The sequence below is a fragment of the Fukomys damarensis genome, unplaced genomic scaffold (genome assembly GCF_012274545.1).
Source record: "Fukomys damarensis isolate Sample0158 unplaced genomic scaffold, DMR_v1.0_HiC HiC_scaffold_39, whole genome shotgun sequence".
NCBI classification, from domain to species: domain Eukaryota; kingdom Metazoa; phylum Chordata; class Mammalia; order Rodentia; family Bathyergidae; genus Fukomys; species Fukomys damarensis.
The window spans coordinates 5,036,384-5,055,448 of NW_022900951.1; the positions used below are offsets into that span (position 1 = coordinate 5,036,384).

General features: G+C 40.6%; 1 protein-coding gene across 1 annotated transcript in view; it reads right to left on the reverse strand.

Annotated features, from left to right (window-relative positions):
- The window catches only part of Anos1 (anosmin 1), a gene marked incomplete at its 5' end in the record, with an annotated part of 128,074 nt that overhangs the window by 47,678 nt on the left and 61,331 nt on the right, over positions 1-19,065 (reverse strand). The window contains 2 exons of the mRNA XM_033760263.1: positions 1,387-1,609; positions 15,671-15,733. Of these exons, the coding sequence (XP_033616154.1) occupies positions 1,387-1,609; positions 15,671-15,733 (286 nt within the window). The remainder of the gene's footprint in view (positions 1-1,386; positions 1,610-15,670; positions 15,734-19,065) is intronic.

A 19,065-nucleotide genomic window follows, 5' to 3' on the forward strand; every position in this document is an offset into this window, starting at 1 on the left:
ATGGGCTTAAAATGATCATTCCAAAGACATCCTATTTTAATGGTAAAATCTAATAATAAATAGAGTGTGATCAAACATAATAGGAAATTTTTCATAATATCTGACATTTTAGAAAATAAGTGGTTTAGATTTTGCAGAAGTCATTTGATAGAATTTACAAGGAATGAAAACAGCAACATGTTAAATCCATTAAAGAAATACCACTTAGGGGAAAACAGTAACTAGCTTGAATTTGGGAAGTGATACTTACTTTAGGTTTCCATGAATCTTAGGCAAGAGTTTAAAAAAAATGAAAACTGCATGGATTTTGTCAATTTCAAAGGAGGGTAGTTCAGAGGCAGAGTTAGGGGAAGGTAGGGCAGGTATATTATTTCTGGGAAGGTGCATTATTATGAGGGTAAAAGACTTCTAAAAACAGCCAGACACATAACTCACAAGTAGCATTGTTAGTGAATGCTCTTTTACACATATTTTCTTTAAAAAAAAAAAAACCACCAGCAGTTATAAAGAATATAATTTGGCATATGTACATTTCAAAAGTGAGTAAAAAGTCATATCTATTTCTCTTTTTCTACTGGCTTACTGATTAACTGTACTTTGCTCTTCAAATTAGGCCAAAAAGTTAATAAAATATTATAGTCAGAATGCATGTGGTTAGAAGCCAAAACTATACATAGTACAACAGAATCAGTTGGGCAGAACAGAACATAGTCACATTTAAAGAAAAAGGCAAATAGCACTTTGGCCTTAAGAAGTTAAGTATTCTAGAATTCGCTTTTGAATGTAAACTATTATATTTGCAGAAATGTGTGATGAATTGAGTCCTCCTCTTCTGGAAGAGGGAAAGAAATTCCTCTGCTTAGAGTCTCAACATATTAATCAAAATATTTAACATCTTCAACCCTCAGATTCCGCCAACAGAAAAGCTGCACAAGGAGTACACCTACTGTGCATTTTTAAAGAGTGCTTCAACTGCAGCCTATTTCCAGGGATTAAATCTTTTTATTCTATTGTACCCAGCAGAGCACTTAATTGATTTAGTCTTCTAGGCAAAAAAAAAAGAAAAAAAAATATATATGTATATGTATATATACACACACACAAATATATGTATATATATTTTAATGTATATAAAATATAGTTCCTAGATTATTATTGTACATATATGGTAAAACATTTATGTCTGATTTACTCTACCTCGGGATGAAGTGGCTAATCTCTGAGTACCGTGAATATTTTAGCATATTTGTACGTGGCGCAAAATAAATTTCCTTCAAGTTTGGTATTTTCTTGGCACTTTTCCGTGTGTGAAGAACACCCTTTGCCCAAGCACACATCAGCTCCTGTGGAGGTAAAGGTCTTCTGGAACCTCAGTCCCGCTCTCACCTTTGTACAGACTCTTGGGCACCTGGCAGGTATGTCCACACCCATTAGAGCAACACTTCTTCACCCCGGAACACTCGTGGTCCACTTCACAGCTCTCCACACAGGCAGCAGCAAAGCCGCTAGCTTTCTCAGGGGCTGGGCAATCCCCCTGCTTCACCAGGAGGATGTACTTGAGGAACTCACAGCTGGTCAAGCACTCATAGTTCTTCTTGGGGAACAGAGGCTGTCAGAAAAGATAAAAATGTTTTTTTACATTTCGCTGAAGACACATGAAGGGCTGGGATGTAGGCCAGTGGTAGAACACCTGCCTGGCCAGCACGTGTAATGCTCTGGGTTTGAACTCCAGTAATTGCACGCAAAAGAAAGATGCATGAAGACTGCTTCAGGGACATCTGAGATAAAGTCTCACATTTTTATGCTGTCAGAAATTCCCTTGGATCTTTTACAAAACTGATGAATTTGTTTTCTTTGCCCCCAACAAAATGACATTGCATGGTAATTTCCCAAAAGAATAAGACCCATTCCTTATGGTTGTAGATTGCTTGCAATAGCTTCACCATGCACATAGACACACAATCACAGACCTTTACATTCTATCTCAGCTCAAAGATAGCCCTGAAGAAATTATCACAGGGCTGGGGTGTGGCTCTGTGGTAGAGCAAGTGTTCAGCCTACATCAGGCTGGGTTCCGTTCTCAGCATCAGAATAGGAAAACCCATGTTTATAAATATTTACTAAACACATACTAAACATACAATTTGACAGGCCCTTTTGCAATAGATGCATTATTTTCTAGCAAGTCACTTTAATTTTTTTCATCTACCATCAGCACTAAGTAAACACGGTACCAGTGGCCCATTCTTTCAATGGCAATGCACTCGGTCATGAGTCACAGAGTTGCCTAAACCTTTTGCTTTGCTTCAGTTTCTTCTTTTAGTATATGTTTTTGATACACAACACATTCATCTAGAGGAACTGATATACAGACACATCTCATCTTAATCATTGTTACTTTCCCTTCCTCTCTCCTCCGTCCCGTCTACTCCCATTTCCCACCCCCTTCCATCCCCATAAAGTCTGAACCTAAATTGAATATGTTTGATGGCATCAGCTCTTAGAGTCAATGTGCACACAGTCTTTGATCAGCACTGATTTGCCAATGAGTGACATGGTGAACAAACGCGGATCTTACACATCAGCGTGCACCTGTGCCAACTACGAACTAGTACGTTTTGTTTGATAATATTCTAAACGGCCCCGGAATCTATCACCCATTAGCGAATATGGGAACCCCTTAATATATTAGAAAGATGTGTTACCGGAAAAGCAAGAGCAAGACGAAGGACTATTTATCAAATGCATCTTTTGCCTTGGGAAAAGGAGGCTAGGATAGCATTTCAATCTTGCCTAAGACATGAGCTGCAGTCAGAAGATGATGGCTTTTTCTTGCTGTTGAACTGAGGTTCCTAAAGTTTGCTGCTCAGAGAGAGAAAGCAGTGCTGTGCTTTCACTCTCCTTTGCCTCTCTGAAGGATGGCCAAGACAGTCCCGGCAGCCCCAGCCCCCACCCTAGCTTTAACTCTTCTTTTGTCTTATAGAAAATACCTGACAAGATCTCCATCACAGGGACTAGGGGAGTACTCAGTGACAAAGTACTTGCCTAACATGCACAAAGCCCTGGGTTCTGTCCCCAGCATAGTAACAAGAACAATAAAAATCTTCCCTAATCCTAAATTCTACTTTAAGCGTCCTCTTACCATAACTGCCTGACCCTGACCATGTCCTTCTAAATCCCTTTTCACCTTGGGATACACATGCTAGACGAGGTTAAATACTCAATCATCCCTGTAATGATTGAAAATTATCCAGACACCCTTTATACCATTTGTGGTCTTGGCTTTTCAGTAGTAGGGGTGGGACACCCACATTCTCCCTAGACGTGGGTGATGCCAGGAACCTAGAGGGTAAACACTTGCTTTCAACTGCTCTGTGCACAGAAATCAGTGCTGGGTGTGTCTGAGCTCTCAAGCATGTCAGCCTCGATTCCCTGTCGTAGCTCATTGCACCCAAAGCAATGCAAAGAATGAAGTCTAAGTAGCCCGCCATTGGACCACCACCCACAGAAGAACTCTCACGGTTTCTCCAAGTTGAAAGTACAAGATCCCCAAAGAGGGGCTTTCTGTTTGTTATCTGATGCCACATCAGGGTCAGTGGCCAAAGTGACACTGGCGGATAGAGAGCAGCACGGAAGGTGAATGTCATGTGGTTCACGCTCGTAAGCAGGGCTCCTCCTGGGTGATGCCTAGTAGCACCTGGGCGCAATTGCCAGCGTGTTGCCCATGGCCTCTCACTGAGGACTAAACAGGGCTCTCTGCCAGCTGGTAACACCCGGTAGCACCTGCCCTAGTTCTGTGCCCTCCTCCTCCCAGAAGAAGAGGTGAGGTCACCTCCTCTTTCTTCAGGTAGATGCCTCGTGGCACGTAGGAAACCTGGCAAGCAGACTGTGCGAGCGGGTGACCAGACCTGTGACACAGAGTGTTTTGCACAATGAGAGAGGTACGTCCGTTGAAAAAGTCTTCACCGTTAGCAAAATCTTTCGGTCGGGCCAGAGAAAGGAGGGATAGCTCTACTGCTTTTCCAAAAAGACAGTCATTTCGTTAATTTTCAGTTCTTATTTGTCACGTCGACGAGAATGGAGATGCCTTGGAAGCAGGACAACAGCCACAGAAAAAACCCGGGAATCCAAAGGTCGCTGCAACAGCAGCGTGCACTGACACCCGGGTCTCACCTGGTTCTTTTCCCCAAACAGCATCGCGCTATGAGGTAGGGTGAGTAAGAGTGGGAACTCCCAGGTATATTTTACCACATTTTAAAATAAATCTTGGAAAGACCTACAAATTTTTATGTGTCATTCAATGAGGAAGTGCGTACCTCAAATAGAAAATTGTTTTTTGTCTTTCAGCCACAGTATCTTTCTAACACACTAAATTTAATATTTACCAGAGTTGTAATATTTGTTACAATTAAATATAAGGAAATACTCTCTTCTTCACAGGAATAAAAGGAAGAGAACTAGAAACATGAGCTTAAAATGAATAATTCCAAGGTTTGAATTAGACTTTTAGGTGCTATGTAAAGTTGGTCGTTAATAACTCTCTCTCTCTCCTCTCTCTCTCTCTTTATATATATATATATATATCATGTATGTATGTATATATATATATATATATATATATATACACACACACTATCTATAAGCCAAGTGTGGTTGTGCACACCCTTAGTCTATTGCTCTAGGATGCTGAGGCAGGAGAATCTCAAGTTTGAGCCTAGACTTGACAACCTGATGGCTATCTCAAGACCCTGTCTCAAAAAAAATTTGAAGAGTTGGGTATGTAGCTCAGTGAAAAGGCCTTGGGTTTACTCCTCAATCCAGTGGATGGATGGTAGATAGATTGACAGAAAGAGAGAGAGAGAGAGAGAGAGAGAGAGAGAGAGAGAGAAAGAGAAAGGAGGGAGGGGGGGAGGGAAGAAAAGAAGAAAATAATATGGATTGACTAACTCAAATTGTATCTCAATTGAAGAGCTTTACAGGTAAAACTTGGAAGAAAAGCGATAGTTACATTATCTAATTACCACAAATTTGCAACTAGTTAATTTAGAAAAAAAAAACACTTTATACACATTTAAAGCATCACCAACTCTCAAGGCTTTTTGTTCTGGCGCTAAGTCACAGTTCATCTTTCTGTTAGTGGCTAGCTGTGTTTTACTTCGTTGGCTTTCTAAATTTAAATCCAAACCTAAATTAGTAATCCAGGAAGTCTGCCAACAGATCTGTAACAATTATGTGGCACTGGCCAAGTTTCCTCTTCCAACAGAATGTACATATTTCATGCAAAGAAAGAAAATACTTAGTTACCCCAATCATTGGACCCTACGCAGGCTGAGATTTCCAAGCAGAAATTCTGCTATTAGAGCTCACAAGTGTTTACTGCTTGCTAACTTGGAAATCACAGTAACTTGGTTTGTACCGTGGGGTCATTCAAATCAATGCAATTCAAACTTGTTCCCGTATTAAAACAGAGTAGGAGTCAAAAGTCAGGTAACAAAGATTCAGTTCACAGTTCCTAAAGATTTCATGTCTGTTATCCAGACTCCTATGACCATGCCTTGAACTACGAGGGACCAGAAAACAGAAGGGTCTCCTCACCCTCATAACTCCCCGAGCTGACGGGGCTTCGATCCCCAGGACTGCAAAAACTAAAAATAAAAATAAACCGATTCTCTCACAAAAAAACTCAACAAATACAGAAACAGTGGCCTAAAACAGATATGAAATAGTCATGCCAATGAGCATAAGAAGAAAGTGATCATAATTAGCCCAGTAATTTAGACATTCCAGTGGGAAGAAAGGAGGTGTTTAACAGTGCTTCTCTTTGGACATGGATTCATGCATGATTTCCGGGATGACACAGAGGACCACAGAAATAATGATATCAACCTGTGTGTGTAAGGTTTCTCGACTGACACGGGATCTTGAAATAATACAGCCTATACTGTGAATATTATACAAATAGTGCACACAAAGAACTAAGCTAAACCACCATCCTGCACAGTGGATCCCCGCAATACTCAGTGAGAGCTCAGTAACTGTGTCCTTTCTGTTCTCACTGCTACATGTTGGAAACCTCTAACATTTCGCAGTACTCTTCTTCTTGCAAAAATTGTACAAGCTCCAAAGGCAGAAGGTGGTCTCTGCTTCCGCTGCAGGATATCCACAGCAGACTTCAACTTGCTACTTTCAACTTGGGCCCCGAAGTCAGCATATGGGGAACTGAACCCTGTAAACACATGTAAGAAAACAGTCCCAGGATTTTGGTGATTTATCTATTTTAAATTTTATTTATTTATTTATTTATTATTTCTTTATTTATTGGTTTTTTGAGACAGGGTCTCACTATGTAGTTGAGACTGACCTGGAACTCACTACGTAGCCCAGGCTGGTCTCGAACTCACAGCGATCCTCCTGCCTCAGCCTCCTGGGATACAGGCATGTGCTACCATGCCCAGCTTCCAGGATTTTATTTAAATGAACCTCATTTTACAATGATGTGAATTTGGCGTGACAATCATACAAAGGACCTCTATTTTACGGTTTTATTGATTATATTTATCAATAGTAAATTTTTATGTTCTCTCTCATTTTTCTTGGGTAATTCACTTGATTTGGGTTGAAAAATATATGCTCAATACAAACTGGAGAAACTTAGTCTCTATACATAAGCTCTGTTCTCTTGAGTATTTTTGTTTATTTGTTTGTTTTTCCTCATTGAGTTTATTGGTACATTTCAGGTATACAGTACAGTTACATTCATCATTGGGATCTTGCATCTTTACATGTCAGGTCTTGGTTCTCATTTTTTTGCCTTGTCCCTGACTCCCTTCACCCCCTCCTCTACTCCCCACTTACAAACATTTTATTTCCATTTTCTCATTTTCTCCTCTTTTTTCCTTTCCCTTATTACCATTCCTCTACACGTTCCACTTTCCCTACACCTTAGGCCCTTTCTTCCTATTTCACATTGTCAATTATCTCATTAGTATCTTAGGTACTATTATTGTTCACACCAGAGAAACTCTTCAGTATTTACATGTGTGACTTATTTATTTCACTTAGGAGTATATCCTCAATATGTATCCGTTTTCCTGTGTGCTTTCTTGTTTTTAATCATATCTTAATGAGAATTTCCTAGGTGTATGGAATAGGGAGAAAAATGAGCACAGGTCAGAGAAAATTAGATACTAAAAAATGTGTAAATTAATCTCCTAATAGCCAATGGTAAAAACTGTAAACTAATATGAGTTGGGTGTCAGGAAAATAACTGCTGACCATTAAAATGTAAACTTTCTGGTGTTATTACAATTACTTGATGTTTGTTAACAGGAGTGTAAAAATATTAGGAAAAGTGCTAATCAAATTGGTATGAGTAAAATTGAGCTTTTTCACAGTAAATGGAAATGGATGACAACACAGGCAGATGTGCTAATATAGATAGATGCACTAAACCTTTTTTCTTGCCTATATAATTGTATCCCATCAAATAAGACAAATTATTAACTGCAAAATTAATATAGCAATTCTTATTACAGTATTCATATGAATAATTTTCAAAAATCATATAAATGAAAATCTTTGGGCAAGTCTTTATTATAATTTAAAACTTGGAAAAACATGGTTCCTCTACTCATTAATATTTGTCTGGTTATCTGCTCTTACTATGCCCTAAACTAAAAAAGCAATTATATTCAAAGGCTATGTATCTGTATGTATTTGTATTAGATACGCATGGATGTCAATATGCATCCAAAGAACGGCTAGATAAAGCAAAATGGTAAGGGAAAACATCCTTGGAATACACTGGGTTATGTGAAAATTCTTCACATTTTAAAGAATACAGACACACACACATTTCGTGTCCGGGTATCTAAGAACTAAAACACTTTTTTACCACATTACCTGAGAAACATGCTAAATTCCACTAAGAAAAAAAAAAAAGAATAAAAACTTACAGTTTCACCTACCTGCGGCAAGTGATTAAAAATAAAAGGAAACACTATCAAGAGTAGTAGCCTATCTTGAGAGTTTAAAGAGAGCTTCTAGTAGAGACGTTGTTCTTTGCTGTGATATGAAATGTAAGGTGTTATAGAGTAAAATCGTTGCTGTGTCAATGATGGAATAAGGAACATGAAATAGCCAGTTCAGTCACTTTCCTGAAGATGTTTAAAATATTTATGTATGTAGGCTCTTCTGTAGAGAAAGCAGTGAACTTTAGTTTAGTTCAGTGGAACTGTACCACATATGAGTTCATCTTTTCCATCACCATTGTTATCAAATCATCACCACCATGACAACCAATAACATTATCATATCTGCGCTGGTCACTTTCTGGTTACTGGGGTGCAATATCCAACTCTCACAATTTAAAGATGAGGGTTATTATGCTCAAAGTTTTCAGCAGGGTCAGTGCACTGTTGGCTATTCCAAAGCAGAAATATCATGGTGGAGGGCAACCAAGAATCAGAAAGGGCAGGTCATGGCCCCGGTGACCTATCTCCACTACTGCGTTCCAGCCCTTGGAGGGTGAATAATACAACTATCAACACCATCTTTACCATTGTAATCTTTACCATCATCACAAACACCATCCATCATACCACACCATTTTCATCACCACCACCATCACTAACATCAACATCACCATCATCATGACTATCATAGTTAAGCTAACAGATTCTGATTATCTGCTGTATCCTCACATCTCACCTTTTCCTCCTGATTCCTCAGAAACAATCATATCGTTTTCTTTTTTTCTTTCTTCTTCTTCTTCTTTTTTTTTTTTTTTTTTTTTTTTTTTTTTTTTTTTTTTTTTTTTTTGGTCCAGGGATTGAAATCTGGTCCTTGCGCTTGGGAAGCAGGCAGTGGAACCACTGAGCTAAATCCCCAGCCCCTACCGCACCATTTTTGCTCTACAAATAAAGTATCAGAAGCTCAGGGATCACATGTCCCAAATCATAACTCAAGTAAGAATCTGAGCAACTATTAGAGGCAAGGGTTTAGAAGGCCCACCATATCTCAGAGTAAGAATAAAGGTTTGGGCTAATCCTGTAGTTCTCAAGTTGCTTCTCAAATCACCTGGGGTGATTAAAAAACTGATATTCTGGGCAAACTTGACTGGTTCCTGGCAAGGCCCCCAAATTGCTATTTTTAGGGCACCCTAGGCGATTCCAATGTGTGCCTAAGATGTAAAAACTGAAGGATGGATAGACTGTATGAGTTGTAACAACCCATGTTGTGAAATTCTGTCAACCAGACAAGTTCATTAGAAGCTCAGTATCCAGGGTCCCCCCCTACCCTGCGGACTAGTCACATTAGCACCGTCTGCCTGGCATGTATCAAAACTGCAAATTCCCAAAAGGAAAACAGATGTTCAGCATAAACAACACTGCATGCACAAACAAATTAGGAACAGTTAGCTCATCTCATTAGTTGGGGAATGATGGGAAACCTCTCCAAATTTAAATTTCCAGATCCTAGCCCAAAGCCAAACGTTAAAGCAGACTTTTGTTAAATTTTGGTTTTCATTGACACAAAAATTACAGCTGGAGAACTACAGCCTGGTATTCCATAGCACAGCAGGCCGCCCATGGTCATGCAGGCATTTCTCAGGAGAATAGACTCAGAACTCCCAAAGTAACACTTTTCAGCATGCTGAACTCTAGCTGTTTCTGGGTGGTAGAATCCGGACTTGTGATCCATTTTACTCTTCTTTCTAGTTTGCTCTATTGATTTTTAAATGAGCAGATACAAATTCCATAAAAAGACATCTTTTTAAAAGGCAAATTACTGATTATAACTTTCAAAGTAGACATCTGAAATATTAAGTATGTGTGAGGTGAGGAAAATAATCCTCAGTTCAAATGTTTCTAATTTATGCTTGGAAATGCTATTATAATCTGCTTGGAGACTCAATTATAAATACTAATTTATTAGATGTGATCACAATTAATTTGTTTCCCAAGCACATCACCAACCTTAGCCCCAAATAATATAACATTGGAAGAAAAGTGGGGAAGGGGTACGGTGACAAGGTAGAGAAAGTGGACTAAAATAGTTAATAAGAGGAACCGATTCTGGTTTTCTGTAGCCATAACCTACAGCAATCAGTGATACATTTCAAAATAACTAGAAGAGTCCAAAGTATCCTGACACATAGAAATGATTAATGTATGAGGGTATGGAGATGCTAAATAGGCTGATTTGATTATTATAGATTGTGTGCCTGTGTCAGATTATTACCCTGTATCCCTTAAAGATGTACAAATATTATGAATGAAGTTTAGAATTGTAGATGCCTTGAAGAAAATCTGAAACCTGTATATGAGGAAAGTCACCTTCCTATGATATAGTTGTTTTTTTTTTCAGGTAGAGTGATCTTCACCTACATTTCCCTCAGCTTCCTCTTCAACTGGATGCTCCTATTTACATAGAAGTACAGCACTTTCTGTGTACGAATAAATCGGCAACACTAAAAGCTTGCTGCAAGGTCTTTGAAAGCTGATTCAGCACATAAATAATTTCAGAATTTTTAAAATCTCCACAGAAGCAAGGATGGGTAGGGCACTGGGACAAAACTGTCATTGCGTTCCCTCTCCTCCTCAACGCATGTTGCTGCGGGCCTTATTAGGAATGCGTCGGAAATGACTGGCCCACTGAAGCGGCCCGCCTATCGGTCAGTAACCAAACTGGCATGGTAGGATCTCGGAGTCTAATAGCGAACAGAGGAGACTGAGGAAATGATGCTCCACTATGCTTCTGTGTGGAACCATTCCTGCGGAACGCATGCCACAGAGGTTTCTTCTTCCATTACTCAACGTCCTTGCTTCTGCGGAAGTTGAGAATGTCCCCCCTGTTGAGGAATCCCAAGACAGAAGGTCGAGCCTTGCCGTTCTTGCAGTCCTGAACACACGTGATCGTTCCTTCCTATTTGGTAAGCTTTCATTATTTGTTTTTTGGAATTCCATGCTCCTCTGGATTCCTTCCCATCTTTCTTATTTCTACGTCTGATTTGCTCGCTCGTCCTGTCCCTCCTGGACGGGTGTGATTCAGAGCCCAGCCCAGGAACGTCTTCATTTTACCATCTCATCCGGCTTTAGGGCTCTGGCATCCTCTCCCGTCTATCATCCTTAATCTCTCAACCCCTGCACGAGCTCGCCTGTGGGGCACCCACTGTGGATGACTCGTTTGCATCTTAAGCACAGCCTGCTTACACTCAAACTTCTGACCTAGCCCTTCTCCCCACCCTACTTCTTCCAAATCAGTGCCTCTCATGTATTCCCTATTTGAGACTATTCCAATTTTCTTTCCACCACTGTGTGGAACAAACATCCTGGCATCATCATTGATCCATTCCTCTCTTCCTTCTATTTCTCGTATGTGACCTGTCATCAAATTCCTCCGACCCCACTTTCAAAGTCAATGCTGACCGTGTCCACTAGGATAGTCCTGGATTGAACAATCACTCCCTCTCGTTTCTGAAGAGCTCAGACTGCACAGAGAGAGGGAAAACCTGTGTCTCTTCCTCTTGTGTTTCCCCCATTAATTTTATTGGTACATTTTCGGTATACAACACAGTTACATTCAGCATTGGGATCTTGTACCTTTACGTGATGTATCTTGGTTCTTACCCTTTCCCCATTCTCCTGCCCTCCCTACACCCCCTCCACCTCCCCTATTTACAATGACTTTGTTTGCACGTTTCCTTTTCTCATATTTTCTCTTTTCCCTTCTTTCCTTTCTCCTACCCCTCCCACTTTCCCTACTCCTTCAGCCCCTTTCTTCCTATTTCACATTATCTAGTCTACATCTTGTTCCTTATTTAAACTTTTAGCTTTTCACCCCAGGGAAACTATGCAATATTTACACTTGTGTCCTATTTATTTCTCATAAGAGTGTGGCTTCAATGTGCATCCACTTAGCTATAAATGTATCTAGTTTTTCATTCTTTATGGCTGCGTAGTACTCTGTTTTATAGAAAAACCACATCTTCTTTATCCATTCTCCAGTCGATGGGCAACTGGGCTGGGAAAACCTGATTCTAACGCACCTGATGCACCATCAATTTCTACTCCTGGATCTTTGAAGAACCAACAAGCTCCTGAAAGGAAATATGCAAGAGCCGTACTCCAACATTCTTAGGAAGACATTTACCGATAAAAAACAAGTTTATTAAAAATGGAGTCCACTTTTTGTATTGGGCTCTAATTTAACCAATCATGGATGCTTCATTTACTGCATTTTCCAAAAAAGTAGAGGCGATCTTATCTGTAAGTCCAAGGACTACTTTTATAAGAAAGAAAATGCACACCTATGTTTAAAAAGAACAGCACCAAAGGCCATCTCTGTTTGTCCCTTCGAGAGCACATTCTGACCAGGTAAGCCATTGCGTATTGCGTGCTATGTGCTGACCCCCCCCCACTCCCCACACATCTGGGGCATATGCTATTATTTTGTGTTTAGATCTCTTGAGCTTCTTTCAGTGCCTTTTACCATTTTACAGATGTTCCCCGGCTGTAGGCTTTGCTTCAGTGCCTAAAGAGATGCATTTAATTAACATTGTGGATTTTCAAGACATAAGTTCACTTGTGCAGGCAGAAAAAGATACGATCCTCGGCACACACGGCCCCCTGCCCCCAAGTGAGAGTGATACATCTTCACACTTGTAGTTTCCGAAGCTGCCTTTTGGTAGAACTAGAATGTTCCATGGCTACAGAGCAAACTGTGTAGGGAAAGACCTTTGTCTTCCTTCTCTAGGTTAAAGCACCACTGATTGACTATGAATCTCAATTGCTAAAATTTTCTTCTCACTGAAGGGCAACCATGTTCAAGCAGGGTTGTTGGGCCAACTGCTTTAGACACAAGTTCATCTTTTGTTTCCTGATGAGAGAAGTCCAACATCGTCTTCTATTCTGTGTGTTGTTGCATAGAATAGGTTTAAGAGGAAAAGATTAGAACAGACTATAGTTAAAGAGAAATTTAACTCGACATTACACCATCTGCATTTTAGATTTTCTACCTCTATTACCCAGCCATGTCACCTAGGCTGATAAGTCTCTTTCGCCTTTACTTACCAACCTTCTTGTCCATTATCTAACAGGTGTGATGTTCACCTTCTCCCAGGAAATGGTACGGAGATCAAGTTTAACAATCCTGAACATTTGAGAAGCAAAACAACTCAAAGAAATGGATAGTTGTATGTGCAGTATGCTAATACTGACTGCATCCTTCAGGCTACATGTTGATCCCAAACTACTCATATTTCAATTCTTGATTGCTGCCTGAAACAGATGAGGGCACAGCTGTCCAGGATCCCATGCCTATTTTGCCCCTCTGACGCTGACCTCTAGTAAATTTGTACTTTAGGGCTGAGTATCATGAGTCAGAAACATCCAGAGATGGAAGGTGCTACATCTTGGAGGACACAGCCCACAGACTAACTTGCCCCACGACTAGAGCACCATTATTCATAGGATGCAGGACTATCTTATCCACCACTAAGAAAGATAGAATGCTGGCATTTGTAAATTCAGATCACACTACTATGAGAAAGGTTTAAATGCATAAAATACATTTTGTGTACAGTAAAGAAAAGAAAGTTTATCAAGGTTTTTACAATAAGAGAAAGATAACTAACAAAGCTGAAACTATTTGCCTGTTTGTGTATCTGTCACATTTCACAATCACGACGTACGAGGAACTATTTAGGTTTAGAAATGCATGCTGGGAATAACACTCTGCATGACCAAGTAGGCTTTAGGAAGGTAACTGTGATGATTCTTTTTCATAGAGTGGAAAACTTCCTGTAAAGGTTGAGACAGTAATTATTTTCAGCTTTCAGGGCCCTATTACTTGTCAGAACCACTCCATTCTGCTGCTCTATCACAAGTGCCACGGTCGACCATATGCAAGACATCCAGTGTTGCTGTGTGCCAATAAAGCTTTATTTGCAAATGCAAACAGCAGGTCAGTCCTTCCCTGTGGAGTGTAATTTGCAAACATACACCTTAAAAGGCAAATAACACCAGACTATCTCACACACAAACACACCGGGCCAAACCTATTGAACAGTCTAGTGGTTTTAAGAGTCAAATCTACCGTCCCTTTGGGGGTCTGAAATTTTACCCAGTGAAAGCTCAGATTCTAACATCACACTCTCTGCATGTACTCTCCTTGGGTGAGGTGGACGAGGTTGGATAAAATCCGTCTCTGTGAATGGCTGGCCTAAAAAATGCAGGGAAAGTCCTCCAAGGTTTTCAAGCATTTAGCCTATTGCTACAGAATATCAGACATTTCCTGCAAGATAAAAAGAGAAAACATACAGAGATGGAAAAGCATTCAAGGAGACACTACTTGATTTCACACTAAGACTTTGGCCCAGCCAGGGCTGTCCACTGCAGAGCAATTGGCTAAATAACCCTGGATATCCACGAGGAGCCCTGTGTATTATTCAAGGTCTTTATACTCTCAAAATTTAAAAAATAAAAAAAAAATGTTTCCCAAGACTTCCCTGACAGGAATGCTTAGGACGGAGAGGCCCTTCTGCCAACAGGCCTCACTGGATAAAAGTCTTCCAACTGTCAATGTTCTAGCCAGACACAAAATGCCGAGAAACAGACTTCTAGACAAAATAAACCAAGATACAGAAGAGTAGGAGGCGATCGGTGGGACACTGAGAAGCACTCGCACTCGACTTTTCTAAAATAAGTGTACAGCACCATGACCCCGGTGATGGACCAAGCACAGCCACCCGCACCACGGCCTGGGTGACCCTGGCAGGTGCCAGAGGAGGGCGGGTTGGACCCAGCCCTTTTACCCGGAATACTGGCCACATGGGGGACCTCATCAGCCATCCCACTTGATGAGCCTCCACTTGCCAGTGCTTTCCTGGCTTCCTCCATGCATAGCTCTGGGGGATTTACCATCTGCCTTGCTTAATTAACCCCAGGGTAACTTGAAGGTTAAATTAACAATACACATCGAGGCAGTGAGTACCATGCCAGTTCCGAAGTTATCTTCTCAGAACAGAATCCGCGTAGAAACAGGATCACACTGGTACGTGCTACAGGGGAAGACTGGACCACGGAGTCTCCCTGGATTCCTGCAGAGATCTCCATAGCATAATTTCATTCTGATGCCATGGGGCACATTTCTGGTTTGCTCTCCGAGACCCTGAACTGGGCATCCTTCGCTGCCCTACTGAATTCTTTCTACTGCGTTCTATTGGTTCTCAAGAAATTTCAGATTCTCCTCCCCACTCAGGCACTGTTTTTGGAACCAGGCTGTCTGCTGTCTCCTAGCTTCCTGGGTACGTCTTAGAGGGGACTAAGCTACAAGAGCTAGCTCAGAAGACAGCTCCTCCCCTCCTGCCCATTACTGGTGATTGTAGACATCGATCCTTCAGGACAGTACATTCCTTTTATTCTCTAAGAGACAGGACAGGGGAAGTAAGATGCCCCCCACACGGGTGAGAGTGGGCAAGCGTTTCTACCCAGGATGGGAGAGTCCCCAGAGGGATTCATGACAAGAAATGATTGAGAAACCCATGCTTCTCCTTAAGGGCAAGATCACACAAAACCGTCCGGAGAATAACCAGGTGCAAGGTGGGAAGACTACTGCGACATCTTGCCTCCCAGGCTTAGGGAACATAATTAACGCGATGTCTTCTTACCTCACAGAAGCTTTGACACTGGTGCTTTCTCAGGTCTCCGGGTTCCTTGCAGGGCTCCAGGCACTGGAAGAGAGAAACATAATAATAAAGCATAAAATAAATAAGGCATGGGTAAAAACTACAGCCACATAACAAGCAAACAAACAGAAAAGGGACTTCAACAGCATTGAAAGAGGAAAAGTATGCAGCCCGGAAGGAAGTTGTAGGGAAAATAATGATATACACTGTCAGGTAGAATATTTTGTATGAAAGCTATGCCATAAAACTTTTAGTTTCATAAATTCTAAGAAATACTTTTTAAAGTTGGTTGTTTTAGATGAAATTTCTTCTCAAAAATGTAATAATAGCTTAGTAGAAGTCAAATTATCAGCCATCTAAATAAAAACATGATTCTCGTGTAATCTTATGATTATTTCATAGATAGGATTTTAACTTTCATCTTTGGTATATTTTCTAATTTGGATCAAAATTCTTAGCTGCACTTCAGAAACGTATGATGTAAAATTCAGTATATATTGCAGACCAGCACGATTATTTGACTCAACGTTGCAGTGGGCTCCTTCCTCCCTGTGTTAAAAGACTCAATGGGAGAGGATTATTTTCAAATATCCAGGGCCAGCCTCAACCAAAAGCCTAAGGGAACTAGGAGATAAACAACTGGTCCCATAGCAACCAGCTGTCCTTCACAGTGAGGTACCACGGTGGGCTTTGCTGTGAATGTGCGCTCCCTGGCGGGCTTCCTCCTCAGACTTTGTTGGTCGACTGTGAGGGGCAGGGCCCTGGGGCCTTTTCCAGCAAGCTCTATTTGGAATCCTGATGCTTTTTAAGCTTTCAAAGGAATCGTTATCAGATTTGAGTCCACGATTCTATAACACTCTATAAGGTCTATTTTTTTTGTTTCACAGATGTCCCATTAAGAACAAATCAATCTTATGAGAATACTTTAGATTTTATATTGAGTAATGCTGCATGTGAACAATGCATTTTAAATTATTTTAATTTTTTAAAAGTAGAGCTCTTTGACCATACTTTCCTAAGACATAAGAGTTTGTCTCTCCCGGTTACGATGAAGTCCAAATGCTTGATTCTTTACCAACATAGCAATGCTAAAAGATTGCAATTTTATAACAGCAATGAAACACTACTTAAAATCACACCTACTTTCACTAGTTCCTTAAAGAGGAATTTTTGTTTCCTGAGACTATATAACAGCAATGAAACACTATTTAAAATCACACCTACTTTCACGAGTTCCTTAAAGAGGAATTTTTGTTTCCTGAGACTATCTCAGAGCGCTCTCATTTTTCTCCCTGACATTGTATACTAGCCAAAAGAATGGCACTGCTCAGCAGTAATTGTACAAAGACTCGATTCTTTTTCAAGCAATTTCAGATTTATGAATGGCACTCCGAGAAATTCCTTGAGCCTGGCCACAGGTTGAGGTATTCTACCACCTAACAGGGTCTTAGCACATACCCAGGGCTAGTTCCTGGGCACAGGCACAACTACTGCAAGCCATTTCACTCTGAGAACCACCGGCAAGCGTTTCTTCCATCTGAGAAACTACGAAATGTGCCTAACGATGCCTCAAAATAGTTATGTACTTCTTGCTCTCTAGCATCACCGGGAATATAAATTGTGAAAAGACACTAATAGAAGTATCTATTGTGATTGGTTTGTTTGTGTGTCTTTTTTTGGGAGGGTTACCAGGGATCGAGCTCAGGACCTTGAGCTTGCGAGGCAGGTGGCGGAACCACCGAGCTAAATCCCAGCCCCCCAGGTATGACTGGAATATAGATGGATTGTGTATTTTCTTTTAAAATTACAACAGTAAAAAACATATTGCCATAAATCTAAAAGAAGAAAATGACACCCATTAGAAAATACTTCCTGCTTTTCCAAGTAATAAGAATCTTAAGTGTCAGTGAGAGTAGCCCCAAACCTCTCGCCAAGAGAGAAATGAATATGAAAGTAATGGTAACACTGGCGGATAACTACATGGTGACGTGCTGGTACATATCACCTCCACCAGTGCCATGATCATATACTGCCTAAAACTACACAAAACAGTAGTAGAAGCTACCAATTTTAGCCAGTATTTTAGGTTTTCACGATGTAGAATGGTGAGATGCATGAAGTAATTTCATCTCTGGACACTTCACCAAGGCCAATGGAGAAAAACTTGAAAACTCAGGTGATAGCAATGGTTTTCTTTCTCCAATCACTTAGAAAGATATACTCTCAACGTCACTTGCTTCAGTGATAATCTTAGACTAAGGCTACATCTCAAAGCCTACAGAAATATGAAATGCATCTACTAGGATGAAAGTTATATAAGCACAGAAATTGGATGTCATTACTGTGATATCCTTAGTGAATAGCCACGACTCAAGGGACACTTTGGAATGAATTGAGAAGTCCGTGTTTTTATAACCAGGACCTGGAGATGGTTTCCCGGGGCCAATCAAATATTGTGTAAGAGTGAGGGGGCCACTAAAGGACCATGAGGAATGACAACTAAGAGTCACAAGCTAAGGGGGCCACTCAATGACGAGGCGACAGCTGTTTTTCACTCCCTTCTGCTTCTCATGCAGCCGCGCCTGCAGCTCCAAACTTTGTAGAAAAGCCAGCAACACCAATTCTGTATAAAGCCACCAACCTGGTATGCAGACTGCATAACACAGTAGAGAGCGTTCTGTCTACTATAATGTGTTGATAATATAAGGTAGCAGACGGGTTATACAAACTCTTCTAAGAAAGGTGCTCTGAAGGGAGGGTGAGTTTCGACTCTGGGGATATGTGGCAACATCTAGAGATGAGTGTATTGTAGCTGGAGGGAAGGAGGCTAGGACTGGTGTCTAGTGGGTGGAAGCCTCATACAGGTCAACCCCTTATTGTCAAAAAAAAAAAAAATCAGCTGCCCCAAAATGTCAATACTGCCAACTTTTGAACAAAAGCAACAGAAATGCAGTGAGTTAGTGCAGATGATACCATTCATTTCAAGCCACCTCCTCCCCAGGTTGGAGGAGTAAAGGACACTCTGAAAACTGATCTCTAATCTTGGGTTGATTCTATTTATTTCAGTCATATTCATGCTTCTAAAACATAGCACTGATGACCTAAGTTACCTCACAAAAAACAGTCAATAATTACCAAATTAAGTACAAAGCATGCAGTTTAACATTCAAAGGTTCAACAGAAATTCTGCCTGATCAAATTCTTCTAACCTGGATGAACTGCCTTCAGGAAAACTGGTCTTGTTTCTGCTCCCCAAATATGAGATCCATTCTGCATCCACTCTGTTATTGCATTTCTTCTTGAATGAATCCTTCTCCACTCAAATCCATAGCTCCATCAAAGCATCCTTTTTTTTTTTTTTTTTTTTTTTAAGGGGG